This window comes from Passer montanus, unplaced genomic scaffold, assembly GCF_014805655.1.
Source record: "Passer montanus isolate IOZ18808 unplaced genomic scaffold, ASM1480565v1 scaffold15, whole genome shotgun sequence".
Taxonomy (NCBI): Eukaryota; Metazoa; Chordata; class Aves; order Passeriformes; family Passeridae; genus Passer; species Passer montanus.
The window spans coordinates 11,951,567-11,964,172 of NW_024362051.1; the positions used below are offsets into that span (position 1 = coordinate 11,951,567).

General features: G+C 47.0%; 2 protein-coding genes across 5 annotated transcripts in view; one reads left to right on the forward strand and one right to left on the reverse strand.

The window, feature by feature from the left end:
• Window positions 1-70: 70 nt before the first annotated feature.
• KIF20A (kinesin family member 20A) lies at window positions 71-9,404 on the forward strand. The gene is made up of 19 exons (XM_039701285.1): window positions 71-156; window positions 488-660; window positions 1,085-1,174; window positions 1,281-1,400; window positions 1,850-1,988; window positions 2,077-2,264; window positions 2,353-2,497; window positions 3,212-3,412; window positions 3,676-3,787; window positions 3,884-3,955; window positions 4,466-4,609; window positions 4,688-4,853; window positions 5,433-5,597; window positions 6,152-6,291; window positions 6,388-6,490; window positions 7,156-7,363; window positions 7,749-7,840; window positions 8,106-8,243; window positions 9,071-9,404. The coding sequence occupies exons 2-19, from the start codon at window positions 505-507 to the stop codon at window positions 9,341-9,343; spliced, it is 2,652 nt and encodes an 883-aa protein (XP_039557219.1). The 5' UTR covers window positions 71-156; window positions 488-504; the 3' UTR covers window positions 9,344-9,404.
• An 8-nt stretch (window positions 9,405-9,412) lies between these two features.
• Window positions 9,413-12,606, reverse strand: part of SFXN1 (sideroflexin 1) — a 39,312-nt gene continuing 36,118 nt past the window's right edge. For 3 of the 4 annotated variants that reach the window (XM_039701288.1, XM_039701289.1, XM_039701287.1), the window contains 3 exons: window positions 11,733-11,782; window positions 11,058-11,105; window positions 9,413-9,791 (listed from right to left, as the gene is read on the reverse strand). In XM_039701288.1, the coding sequence (XP_039557222.1) occupies window positions 9,695-9,791; window positions 11,058-11,105; window positions 11,733-11,782 (195 nt within the window). In that variant the 3' untranslated portion in view covers window positions 9,413-9,694. Of the gene's footprint in view, window positions 9,792-11,057; window positions 11,106-11,732; window positions 11,783-12,606 lie in introns of those variants that run through there. The other variant, XR_005626689.1, reaches the window with a different exon arrangement.

Consider the following 12,606-nt stretch of genomic DNA (forward strand, 5'->3'; position numbering starts at 1 on the left):
AAAGAGCGGGCGCTGATTGGCCGAGGGGCGCTCATGCCGTGCTCCCATTGGCGGAGCGGGCGGGCGGCGAGGTTTGAAACGCCGAGCGAGGGGCGGCGTGAGGGGCAGCGGGGCCGCAGCGGCGAGAGCGGCGGACGGCGCTGGCCGCGGGTCCCGGTGCGTGCGGCCGGACCCGCGCGGTGCTGGGCGCTGTGTGTGTGCGGGGCCGGCTCGGCTGTGTGCTGGGTGGTGTATGCGTTAGGTCTGTTTGGTACCGTGTGTCTGTGTGCATGTCGCCTGTACGTGTCCGTGTGTCCCGGAGCGGGGTTTGGAGCGCTGTGTTTGTGTGTGCACGGGCTGTGTCCGGGGTCCTGTGAGGTTCCCCCTGTGCAGGGGCTGTGTATGTGTGTATGTACAAGCAGCGTGTGCAGGGAGGGATCCCGTGGGGAGGGATGGCTGCGCAGGGGGTTGCTGTAACCTCACCCTGTCCTGTGCCCCTTTTCCCCAGGAGCCGTGAGAGGCACCATGGCACAAGCACTCGCCTCCCCAGCGCTGTTTTCTGACGAGGAGGCTGCAGCCTCCCCCGTGCTCGAGTCCACGGCAGCGGGCTTTGGGGCTGACCTGCGCAAGGACCTGCTGCCCGAGTTCTCTGCCATCTCCCCCAACCTCGAGGCCTCCCAGGTCAGGCTGGAGCTCTTCTGTCACAAGCAGGGCAGCGGTTTCGCTCGTGGCTGCTGTTCTCTGCACCGAGGTGGTGTGATGCAGAAATAACAGAGGCTCTTCAGAAGAGGCAGCCACAAAATGCTGCATTTGGGGGGAGCAGTGGGCAGCAAGTGCCTCTTGGGGTGATGCTTGGTTTTGGTGTTAGGCCTTTGGCTTGTTGGTCTGATCCATTAGATAAACAAATTACAAAAATGCTGGTGTGCTTGGAAATGCCTAAGAAAGCTTCTGGCAGTGTTGGTGATTTTGGGAGCAGAGAAATTCCTCAGCACTAGCAGCATAGCCAACATGTGTGTTTCATATTGTGGTTCCTGTTAAGTGTTCCCATGGGGGGTTGTGTGCTGCCTCTCTGGCTGCCATATTTAACTTGTGCTGATTCTTGCAGGCTGTAGCTGAAGACAATAATGGAAAATTAAAGGTTTACCTCAGAGTTCGACCTCTGAAATCTACAGAAGTAGAAAAGGGAGAAGACCAGGTGAGACACTGAGTGAAGCAGAGTCTGAGCTGGCTGTGTGCCTGCTGGGAGATGCTGTCTATCCTCCTGTAAGGCACTGCAATGATGGATTTTATGTGTTCTTTAGGGCTGTGTCTGCATTGAGAACTCAGAGACCCTTATTCTAAAAGCTCCAAAGAATTCCTTCACCATGCGGAGCACGGAGCGAGGAGTGGGACAAGCAGTGCACAGGTTCTCCTTCACCCGGGTAGGTGGCTGGGACAAACAACCCATCTGGAAGTGATTTGAGCTTAAACCAGCCCTGCAGCTTGAAAAGCAGCCTTATTCACATCCACTGACCCCAGGGCACTGCCTGAACTCTGAGTCTCGTGCAATCGGGTTACTTCAGGTTTTAGTTGCTGTTTTATTAGTTTTTTTTTTTTATTTTAAGTTGTTTCTGACAACTCTTTTGGCAGCAAATGGCAAACTCCTGTTCACGAGGCTGTAAACAGACGAGGGGCTGCAGTGATATGAGCTGTTATTGGATTAAACAAATGAGCAGCTTGTTTTTGTAGGGAGTTCAGCTGGAGTTGCTGGTGGGTCTCTTGCCCATGGCTAGTGCAGGGAACAAAGGACTGTGTAATATCACTTCAGCAGCCATCAGCAAAGGATAGGAAAGATCTACATGAAGCCAATTTTCCTGTGTCTTGTTTGCAGATTTTTGGACCAGAGGTGGGGCAGAAATTTTTCTTTGATGAGACAATGAAGCAGGTGGTAAAGGATGTGCTGAGTGGGCAGAACTGTCTGGTTTACACCTATGGCATCACCAATTCAGGGAAGACTCACACCATTCAGGGTAAGGAAAGCAGCAGGGGGCCCGTTGAAGGAATTGTTTTCTGTCTTCTGCCTCTGAATCCTCAGCTTTGCTGCTGTTCTTGCTGCAGGCACTGCCCAAGATGGGGGGATTCTGCCTCGCTCCTTGGCAACCATCTTCAACAGCGTGGGGGAGCGGCTGTACCAGGCCATGGACCTGAAGCCTGCCCTCTCCAACGAGGTGACCCGGCTGGACAGCAGGCAGGTGCGCCAGGAGGAGACCAAGAAGCAGATGATGCTGCAGAGGGGTCTCTGGGAGGTAAGCACTGGCCTCTGGGGGCTCAGTAGCAAGAGGAAAGGGCTGGTGTCACACCACCTGCATGCTCCTGGTCCCTGTTTCCTTCAAGGAGGAGCTGCTGACGCCGCTGAAGAGGAGTCACAGTGCTGAATCTCAGCTCCAGGCCACCACCAGTGGCAGTTTTGACAGTGGAGTTGCTGGTCTGTCTTCATCCAGCCAGCTCACCAGCCGCTCAGACCTCAGCCAGACAGAAGGTATTTCTGGAAGCCTGTTGTGTACTAGTGTACTACCTGCTTCTTTCTGCTGGAGGATGGGGGAGGAAAAGGGTGGTGGCTGTTTGGATGCTGTCTTGTGGGTAAGGGAGCAAAGGTGCTGTAGCTTCAGATTTTCCCTTTGAAAGATGCCACATCAGAAGAACTCTGTGCATGTATTTTGCCAATATCAGAAGAATTCACCACTCCATAATAACCAAATTTTGTGGAGTGAAAAATTGCTTGACGTTCACTTCACTCAAGGCATGTGGTTATTGAGCAGCTGATTGCTGTGAGATGGGGATTACTGGGAAGCAGGATGCCAAAGTGACAGGCTGCACTAAGCAATTGTGCTTTATCAAACTCAGGAACTACCAGCTTCTTAGGTATCCAGAAGCAAAGAGGGATTGAGGTAACAAGGACTAAAACTTCAGTTATGCTGGAAAGATTTCATGTCTGAATTATCTTGTAATTCTGCAATCAAAACTGAGTATATAAAAGTCCTTACACAGAGCAGATGATACTGTTAAAGGAAACTTTAGGCTATCTCACTGGAGACAGGCATTAGAATAGATACAAATGGGAGGAAGTAAATAAAAAGGTTTGTGTATGGGGTGATTTTGCTTGCTGAAGGAAGTATCTTGTTCTAGAGCTAAACCATTCTGGTTGGACCCACAAAAAGCTGTACACATGATTTTCCTTCCTTCTTTTCCTCAGAACTGGGCCCTTGCTGGGCTGACTTGGATGGCATTTCACTCCCCAGCACAGGAGATGTGCAGTTCTCCATCTGGGTTTCTTTCTTTGAGATCTACAACGAGTTAATCTATGACTTGTTAGAACCAGCTCTACCTGGGCAGAACCGCAAGCGGCAAACGCTGCGGCTCTGCGAGGACCAGACTGGCAACCCCTATGTGAAAGGTAGGCCAGCAGAGGTTTGGTGACCTGCTGGGAAGGCTTTTGCCTGCAGCAGGGGTTTGGTGACGTGCTGGGAAGGTTTTGGGACTGAATGGGTGGGTGGCTTAGCAGGGATGTGCAGGAGAGCCCCACAGGGAGCTCTGATGTCGGGATTACAGGATTGTCAAATTTGTTGATGTCAAGGACATGCCATGGTGAAGCTGGGGCTGAGATAAGTTTTCTGCCAGTCTCCCAACTGCTGTGCCCAATGCATGCTTGCCTTCCAGATCTGAACTGGATCAATGTCCGGGATGCTGATGAGGCCTGGAAGCTCCTGAAACTGGGTCGGAAAAACCAGAGTTTTGCAAGCACCCACATGAACCAGAACTCCAGCCGCAGGTCTGAAGGGAGAGGGATTGTTTAGGCAGAAATACAATTCTGAGGGGCTTTTAAAGTTCACTTTTTAAAAAAAAATATTTGCATGTTTCTTTACAGTCACAGTGTGTTCTCCATTCGGATTCTGCACTTGCAAAGAGGTAGCAGTGAAGTTGTTCCCAAAATCAGCGAGTAAGTTTCATGTTTTTTAGGATTTGGGTGTAATCTCAACTTTGTCTCTTTGGTTGAGGGCCTGGGGTATGGGAAGTATCTTGGAAGGAATAAATGCTCCCAATGTTATCTTGGAACTGACAAGAGTTTGAGGAGTACTGCAGGATACAACTTGAAGTAGTTCTCAGGCTTTTTGAGTGAAGGTGAATGTGAGCATCCTTACCCTTGCAGCAGGGCTGATTTGAGTGCTGCTGGTGGCTCCTCCTGGGATATATTTTTCTGGAAAGTGGCTGTTCTGAGGACTGGCGAAGTATGTCTGAAGCTGACACTTCAAAGCTCATTTTGCTGTTGCTTTGTGTAACAGCTACACTTAAGGCAGGCCCTTCCATCCATCAACAGCCCAGGCACCCCAAAAGAATGGTCTGTGCCCTTATGGGGAAGCTGGGACAGTGACTGCAGGGTGCCTGAAGGGTAAACCTGCTATGGCAAGCCAAACCCTGTAAGTGATGTGAGTGTCACTGTTTCCCTCAGGCTGTCCCTGTGTGACCTGGCGGGCTCCGAGCGCTGCAAGGACCAGAGAAGCGGGGAGCGAATGAAGGAAGCCAACAACATCAACACCTCCCTGCACACCCTGGGCCGCTGCATCGCCGCCCTCCGCCAGAACCAGCAGGCCAGGTGAGCCTCCACACCTCCAGAGGGAGGGTGTGGGGTTTTTTTTTTTGCTTTCCCAGCTCACTGCTGTCTCTGGCACAGGACAAAGCAGGCGGTGGTTCCGTTCCGGGACAGCAAACTGACCCGCGTGTTCCAGGGCTTCTTCACGGGGCGCGGGCGCTCCTGCATGATCGTCAACATCAACCAGTGTGCTTCCACCTATGATGAGACCCTGTACGTAGCCAAGTTCTCAGCCATTGCCAGCCAGGTGAGTAACACACACCAGGATCGTGGCATGGTCAGGGCAGCTTGGGTTTCTCCTGCTTCTGTGGGACTTGACCCCTTCCCAACACAAGGAGAAGGGGGCATGCTTGTATGTCATCCTTATGCTTCCCCAGTGGTTATTTGTTGTCATCATATTGCAAAAGTTCCATACTGTTGTCTCCTTATCACTAAAGTTCTGTAGCTTCTTTGTGTTTTCTTGTGAGCAGCTCTTCAGATCGCTGACTCTTTCTTCCTCACAAAGCAGCCAACTGACTCCTGTTCCCTCTCAACCAGCCAACCCACTCTTTTATAGCACTCTTATTCTCATTGGTCACAGCTGTTAAAGTCAGGCCTGTTCCTAATCTTTGGTAATTGGCCCAGCTGCAACTCCTTAGGGGTGAGATTACTTTCTGCACTATCTTTATTTTCTTATATTCTATGCCCCCACAGTTATTACCTCCAGAGTATTTCCAGATTTGCTAAACTGAAATGGCTGAGAGGTTGCAGAGAGGGGCTGGCTGTGTTTAAAGACTACACAACTTACAGGCTTTGCAGATTGACAATGGTGGTCTTTCCCCTTCAGCTTGTTCAGGCACCTCCCACAAAGATGGGACTCCCATCCTTAAAATCCATCATCAAAGAACACAGCAGGCGAATCAGCCAGGGTCCAGAGGCAGAGCCAGAGGAAGATGTGGAATCAGAAGAAGACACTGAGGATGAGGGAGATGTCTCTATGTATGAGAAGAAGGTGGGTTGTGATTTTTTTACAGACTTTATGTGGATGCAAGGTCAAGAACATGACTGCTAGCTTTGGCCTAGGGAGCTGGGATTGGAGCTCAGAGAGAGCCAAGAGAGATGACACAGAACCTCAGAAGGATAGAGGACCCAGGAAATTTGGAATCCTTGACAAAAACATTGTGCAGTTGGTCTAAATCTGACGCCAATGCTGAATTTGAAAGCATTTTGTCATCTGTGGAACAGTGGCACTAATAGTGCAGGTGCAGACCTGTAACTCCTTCTAGAAAACATGCAGAACAGGAATCTTAATGGGGAAAAAATAATCAAACTTCCTAGATAAAGCAGGCAGTGGGGATAGCTGAAAGCTCAAGATGAAGTCATCATATCCCTACAGAGACCCAAGCTGTCATGTGCCAAGGTAGCAAACCCTGGCAACTTTTCTTTCCAAGTGACCAAACCCTTACATCTGGATCACTGCCCCCTGCAGCCATGGCATCACTTAGTATACTCCAGGTGTCAGCCCTGCTGTGCAGGGTGGGCAGCAGAGCTGTGTCCCTCTTGCAGGACCTGCTGCGCGCGGTCGAGGCTGCACGGGAGCTGCTGGTGCAGGAGCGGCAGAAGAAGCTGCAGCTGGAGATGCGCCTGCGCGAGGAGATCTGCAACGAGATGCTGGAGCACATGCAACAGAAGGAGCAGTGGTGGAGGTACAGCCTGTGCTGGTCTCCCTCCCTCTGCTCAGGATGAGCTGCAGCACCCAGAGCTGCCAGATCCTGACGTGGAATTGGTTGTTCTCTTTGCAGCCAGCACGTGGATGCTCAGAGAGAGCAGCTGGAGGAACTGTATGAGGGTAAAATGGCCATCCTGAAGGAGTTACTCACTGACCACTACCAGGAGCAGATGCAGGTTTGTTCAGGGCAATGCAATGACATCAGGAAAGCAGCAGTGGGTTGGGAGGGGACTCTGCGTACTTGATTCCAGGAAGATCTTTATGCAAAGTGAAAAGAAAGATTTTTCTCTCTGAAGTATTTTTGGTGATATTTAATCTCTTGAGCCACAATTTTTGCTTCTTGTCTCCTACTTTACGTAGCCCACTAGGCTTTCTAATTTTGAACAGTCAATCTGGAAGCTAATGTACAACCATCGTGACTTGTCCATTTGTTCAACATGATTCTCTCCCCCCTTTACTCTTTGCACTAGTGGCTTGATTTGGGCTCTTCAGATTCACACAAGTTGTGTGAATTTCTCTTCTTGCTCTCAGTTGTGATGATGGGTATGGACCTGTCCATATTTTCATGCCTAAAGCATTTGAGTGACCTCTGGTACTTCTTGCAGGCTGCTCTGAAGATGCCAACTCCCAAAACAATCCCTCTTCTTTAGAGCCTGTAAAAATATGGTTTAGGCTCCCAGGAAGTGGGTTTGCTGTATTTACTTAAAAGTAACCTTAAAGGCTGGGTTCAATGTGTGAAGTGTAGGATTGAGAAATTCTCCAGGAATAAAGACACAGAACATTTCAGACAAGTTGTGCTACAAAAATCTTGTTGACTCTCTGAACAAACTTCCTTTCTCAGGAGCGTGACGAGGAAATTTCGGAGCTCAAAGCTGCTCTGAAGGAGACCACACAAAAACTGGAGAGCCTGGATGCCCAGCAAAAGGACTCAGAGCAGAGTGTACGTCGATCCAAGCGAGTGGCCACCTCGTCTGCTCTGCAGCAGGAGCTGGCAGACACCAAAGCCAGGCTGGAGCAGTGTCAAAAGGAGTTGAATTCCACAAATGCAGGTACAGCAGCAATGCTGCACGGGTTCTGAACCCTGCTGAGAAATCCCTGTGCAGGGTTAGAGACCTCCTTCTGGGTACATTGGATTTAAACACCCTCAAAACATTATTTGATTTGTAGGTGACAGGAATAATGTGCTAGATGGACAGTTTCACTTCATTTTCACAGGAAAATGGACTTTAGGACAGGATAATTTTTCCATTCAAATTCTTAAGCCCCTTTGTCTAAGTGAACGGGAGAAGCCTGGAATGTTTGTGCCTTTCTGCACAAACTCAAAAGCTCTTCCCAGCTTGCCTGTGGCAGCTTGTCTCAAGGGAAGTCCTGAATTTCAGGAACACTGAAAGCTGATCAATGTCCAGTTGCTCACTACTCTTTGTCTGTTCCTAGAGTTGCACAAGTACCAGAAATTGGTGGAGCCACCTCCCTCTGCCAAACCCATTACTATGGATGTGGACAGGAAGCTGGAGGATGGACAGAAGGTAACTCCAGTTCTGTGTTACAGAAAAGAACATTTGCAGGGCAAAGTGGTTGCCAGCTTAAGCAGAATTTGGGGCTGCTGTTTCCAGGTATTCAAAAAAAATGAAAGGGATTTGTTGAAATTACAGTTGTTGTTGAAGGTTGGGGTATTTGTGGTCACTCAGATGGGACCCTCCCTCAGTGCTGCACGTCTGAATTACCTTGGTGTGGCTTTGTTTGCAGAGCAGTGCCAAAACCAGCTGTTGCATTAAACCCCCTCTCTTCTAGAACGTCAGATTGCTGCGTTCAGAGTTACAAAAGATTGGGGAGTCTCTCCAGTCTGCAGAGCGGGCGTGCTGCCACAGCACAGGGGCAGGGAAGCTGCGAGAAGCCCTGGGCATGTGTGATGACATCCTGGCCAGACAGGTGAGGTGTCTGCTTTGCTGTGGGTGCATGGGGGAGAGGGCTCTGGTCTGTGCTTTGCCATAATCAGAGCAACCAAAGTTCTTGCTGCTGCAAATAAAAATTATTTATTTGCTAGTATATATTTTGTTAAGGGAGCTATGTGGCTGATTTTTTTTTTTTCAATGGCTTAGTTGTATATTTAACGCTCCACAGGACACCCAAATTGTTCCTGTTCAGTTAACTGCATTTTAAGTAGAAGAATTCAGAGAATTATTTCCTTATCCACTCCATCACAGTTGCTATGGCAGCATATTTGCAGCAGGATGGAGTCAGCTTTGTCCCACCCTTACTGTTCCTATGTGTTACTGAACTGCTACACTGTTGACAGTAGAAGCTTTTATGCATGGTCTTATTTAGCAGTAGAGTTAGTGAATTTTGGTTAAAGGCAGTTTATTCTCCCCAGTTCACAGTAACCAGGGAGTTAAGGCAACTTTTCATTGTACCTGATGGGAGCCTACAAGAAAGCTGGAGAGGGACTCTTTTTGGAAGAGCAGAGAATGACAAGACAAGGGGGAATAGCTTCACACTGAGGTTTATATTAGATATTAGGAAAAAATTCTTTACTCTGAGGATGCTGAAGCACTGAAAACACATTTCCCAGAGAAGTTGTGGCTGCTCCATCCCTGGGAGTGTTTTAAGGCCAAGTTGGATGGGGCTTGGAGCAAGCTGGTCTAGCAATAGAGAACAAGAGGATCTTCAATGTCTGTTCCAACTCGGAATGGGCTTTTCTTTCTAGGATTTGATTTTTTTTTTTTTAATTTAAATGTATCTTGCCTTGCCTTCCTCAGGACCAGACCCTGGCAGAGCTGCAGAACAACATGATGCTGGTGAAGCTGGACCTGCGCAAGAAGGCAGCCTGCATTGCTGAGCAGTACCACACGGTGCAGAGGCTGCAGGCGCCGCCGACGTCCGCCCTCAAGAAACGCTTCTGTGCCAACAGGGAGAACCTGCAGCCCAATCAGCCCCCTGGCAAAAAGCCCTTCCTGCACAACATCCTGACACGTTCAGCCACCCGTCCTGTGGCTCCCAGAGGCTGGCAACTTCGTTCAGTTGCTCTATGACTTTTCAAAAGGAGGTCCCTGCCCTGCTATTACTGGAAGAGGTGGCAAATCCAATATAATAGCATCTGGTTTTCATTGTGCGCTTCTTTATTGTTATTGTAGCTGCTTGAGACTTATGTAAACATCTCTGGATATGTATGTTTAAACTTTCAAACAATACCAAAGTGGACAAAGTGACCTTATGTAATTTAAACACTATACTGTGGAAAGTCTTTAACTGTAAAATAATGCAGATGATCAAACCTGTTTAACAAAAGGACAAGATAAAGGTGTGTTCTTGTCTATGTTGGCACACAATTCAAAAAATAAGTTCGTAAGTTTCTCCTTGAAAGATACTTTGCCTTCCTTGAATTATAATCCTTTATTGAAGTATACACGTTCTAGGCCAGGGCTGCTGGCTTGGATCCTGTCTTGCAAATCTGGCTCCAAGCGCGACACCGACATCGAACTGAGCAAAAGAAACAGTGAAGGGGTTACACCAAACAAGCACCAGAAGGGAAAATAAGATGGACAATGCAGCTGCTAAACTTCCTACATTGTCAAAAGAATTTTCAGATCTTTTAAAATATCTTATTCAGGAAGCAGGCTCACAGACCAGGGCACTTGAATCCCTGCTCCAAGGGCAGTGGGATAGTCCAGAGTCAGGAAATGGCTGTTGCTATTACCATGAGGGTAAGGATCCACTTCATTGCTCAGGTTGTTGCTGGCAATAGAAACTTACCTTTCTAAAAGGGTTTTTATTGAATAGAATGTGTGCCTATTTAACTTACTATGTGATTTTATTCAGTTGAATACAAGGTTTGTTTTTATGCGAGCTGGTTCACAGTAAAGTGAATTAAGCTGCCAGGTCATTTGAACAGCTGCAATTTCCTGAACACAGTTCAAGGTCTAATCTTCCTCTGAAGTGGAGAGCCCTGGCTGAAATCAAGAACTGTAGCATGTGTGCTGGGTTGCTTTGTCAAGTCATCTCCAGGTAGCCTAGTGACACTTGTTTACCACAGTTCTCTGTCCTAGGCCAAGCAGGGAGACAGATGGTGTCAGCTTTGTTGTACTCAAACAACACTGAGAATTGGCTATTGTTTTCTGGAAGTCAAAAGCTGCCTTAGTTGTTCAGCATTTTAATGGACTCAGCTCCAGCTTGGGTTGTTTAAGGTACAGCTGGCAGCTTGTTGAGTTTAGACAACCACTATTAAAATGACAGCTGAATTTAAGGCCCTGTCCATACTACATACCAAATTGAGCAAAGTTTAAATAACTCATTCAGATTTCATGAGGATTTCAGCTATAATGAATATTGTTTCCAAGACTGCTTTCAGTACTGAGCTACTTCTGTATTGATGAAAAAGTCTGGAAAAGTATTAATCAAAGAACAAATGAGCACAGATATTCCAGTGCTGTTTTGTATAAATAGAAGAGTTTCCAGCTGAAAATAAAATGGACTCTGACTGTATTTAGTGCATCCATAACCTTACTGGGCATGAATATATTGTACAGAACTCATCTTGAGCTGCTGGGGTTTGTAAACAGCTATTATATATTACTGATGAAAAACATAGTTATTACTTTTCTGTATATTCTCTTGTTTATCACCTTTGTTATATGGGAATTAAAACTGTGCTTGAGCAGGCAGTGATCCTGTGTTTGTGTCTGTGTGCAGCACCATGGCTGGATCTGGAATAACACTGAAGTGAGAATAATTCACAGCAGTACCCACCTTTTCTGAGGAAACAGGGCACAACACAGGGGAGTTGCAAACACCAGACTAGAGGAGACAAAACCAGGTTTACAATATTTAGGGTGCTAAAACAGAATTCAAAAATCTTATGTATGATTTAAGTAAAAAGCTTTCTTGTTTTCTGTGCACAGTGAGGTAAAGCTCCACAAAGTGCTATGCAACTTTTATTTCTCACTGCATTGTACACATGAAATCATAACCTACAAATAGCACTAAATGTTTCAATACAACATTCCCAAATTTGTCTAAATTTACCATTTGATGCCGTTACAGTGTTTTACCTTTGTGTGCATGACAACAGAAAATGCCAGAACACAGCAAATTAAACCCCATTAACCAAATATTTCCAGAATTATCAACCTCCAGGATGAAATTCCACTGACTCTTTAGAGGTAGTAGCCAAAGCATCTTTTCTAATCAAGCTGCCACATTCCTTTTTTTTGCCACTCCCTCTGCTTTTCTTGGCAGCTTCTTCCCTGCTAACGGCTCTTTAGTTTTTAGCATGATATTTTATCAGTTACAGAGATGGAAATAACTGCTGTGCCCTCAGTAACTCTCAACCTTTTTTCCTTAAAAAAGCAAATATTGCTGCATTCTCAAAACCTCTACAATTATCTCTTAAGATAGCAGACCCAACCCAAAGAAACCACTTACCAGATTCCAACTAATCCAACCTGAATGGGAGCGCTCATCCAAGGAAATTTCTGTTGAAAATAAAACCACACACAATGAGCGTGAAATATTTTCCTCCTGCTTCCCACCTTCCTGGAATTCTTTTAAGAGACACCTAAAACACTCTGAGATGTGAAGGCAAAACCCTGACCAGCGTGGCTTCATGCTGAGCTCCACTCTGAGAGCCAAATCCCTTTGGAGAGCAGCAAGGAAATTCCCAGGGGGATCAATGTACAGAGTGATCCTGAGTAAGTGTCAGAAACTCCAATGGTGAGTGGCTGTTTGACTCAGGACCTGCTCCTGGGCTTTTGCTTTGACTCTCACAAGCCCGCAGCACCAGAGATGAAATTTGGAAATTTCCAAGTGGTGCTGCCACATCTCTGCAGGGTACAGGGAATTTTGCCCAGGCATTCCAAGGAAGAGCTCAGTCTGGTTACAGCTCCTTCCCTTTGGTGGCATCAAATGGTTTTAAGCTGCAACTGGAGCCACCAGCCATAAATAAAGGAGATGTAAATCTGCCTCTCAGCCCTTTCTCCTGTCGTATGACTTCCCCTGATGTGCAGGAACTTGTCCCTGGAGCAACACTTCAGTTCTGCAAGAGTTCACCTTTTATTGAAGGAAAGAAGGGTTTGAGGATTGGGAAACAAAGCTGAAAAAGCAACACATAACCCACATGCCTCATTAATTCTGTAACTTTTGCAGTACTTGAATATATGCCAAGAATTTTATTTTTTGCAGGCTTTTAAAATTATTTATCAATCCACTTTCATTGGTAGAATTTCAGTTGAAATTCATTCCTAATGAAGTTAACTCAGAGCTGTTCAGTGGACACTGCTACCTATAGCTCCATTAAGAG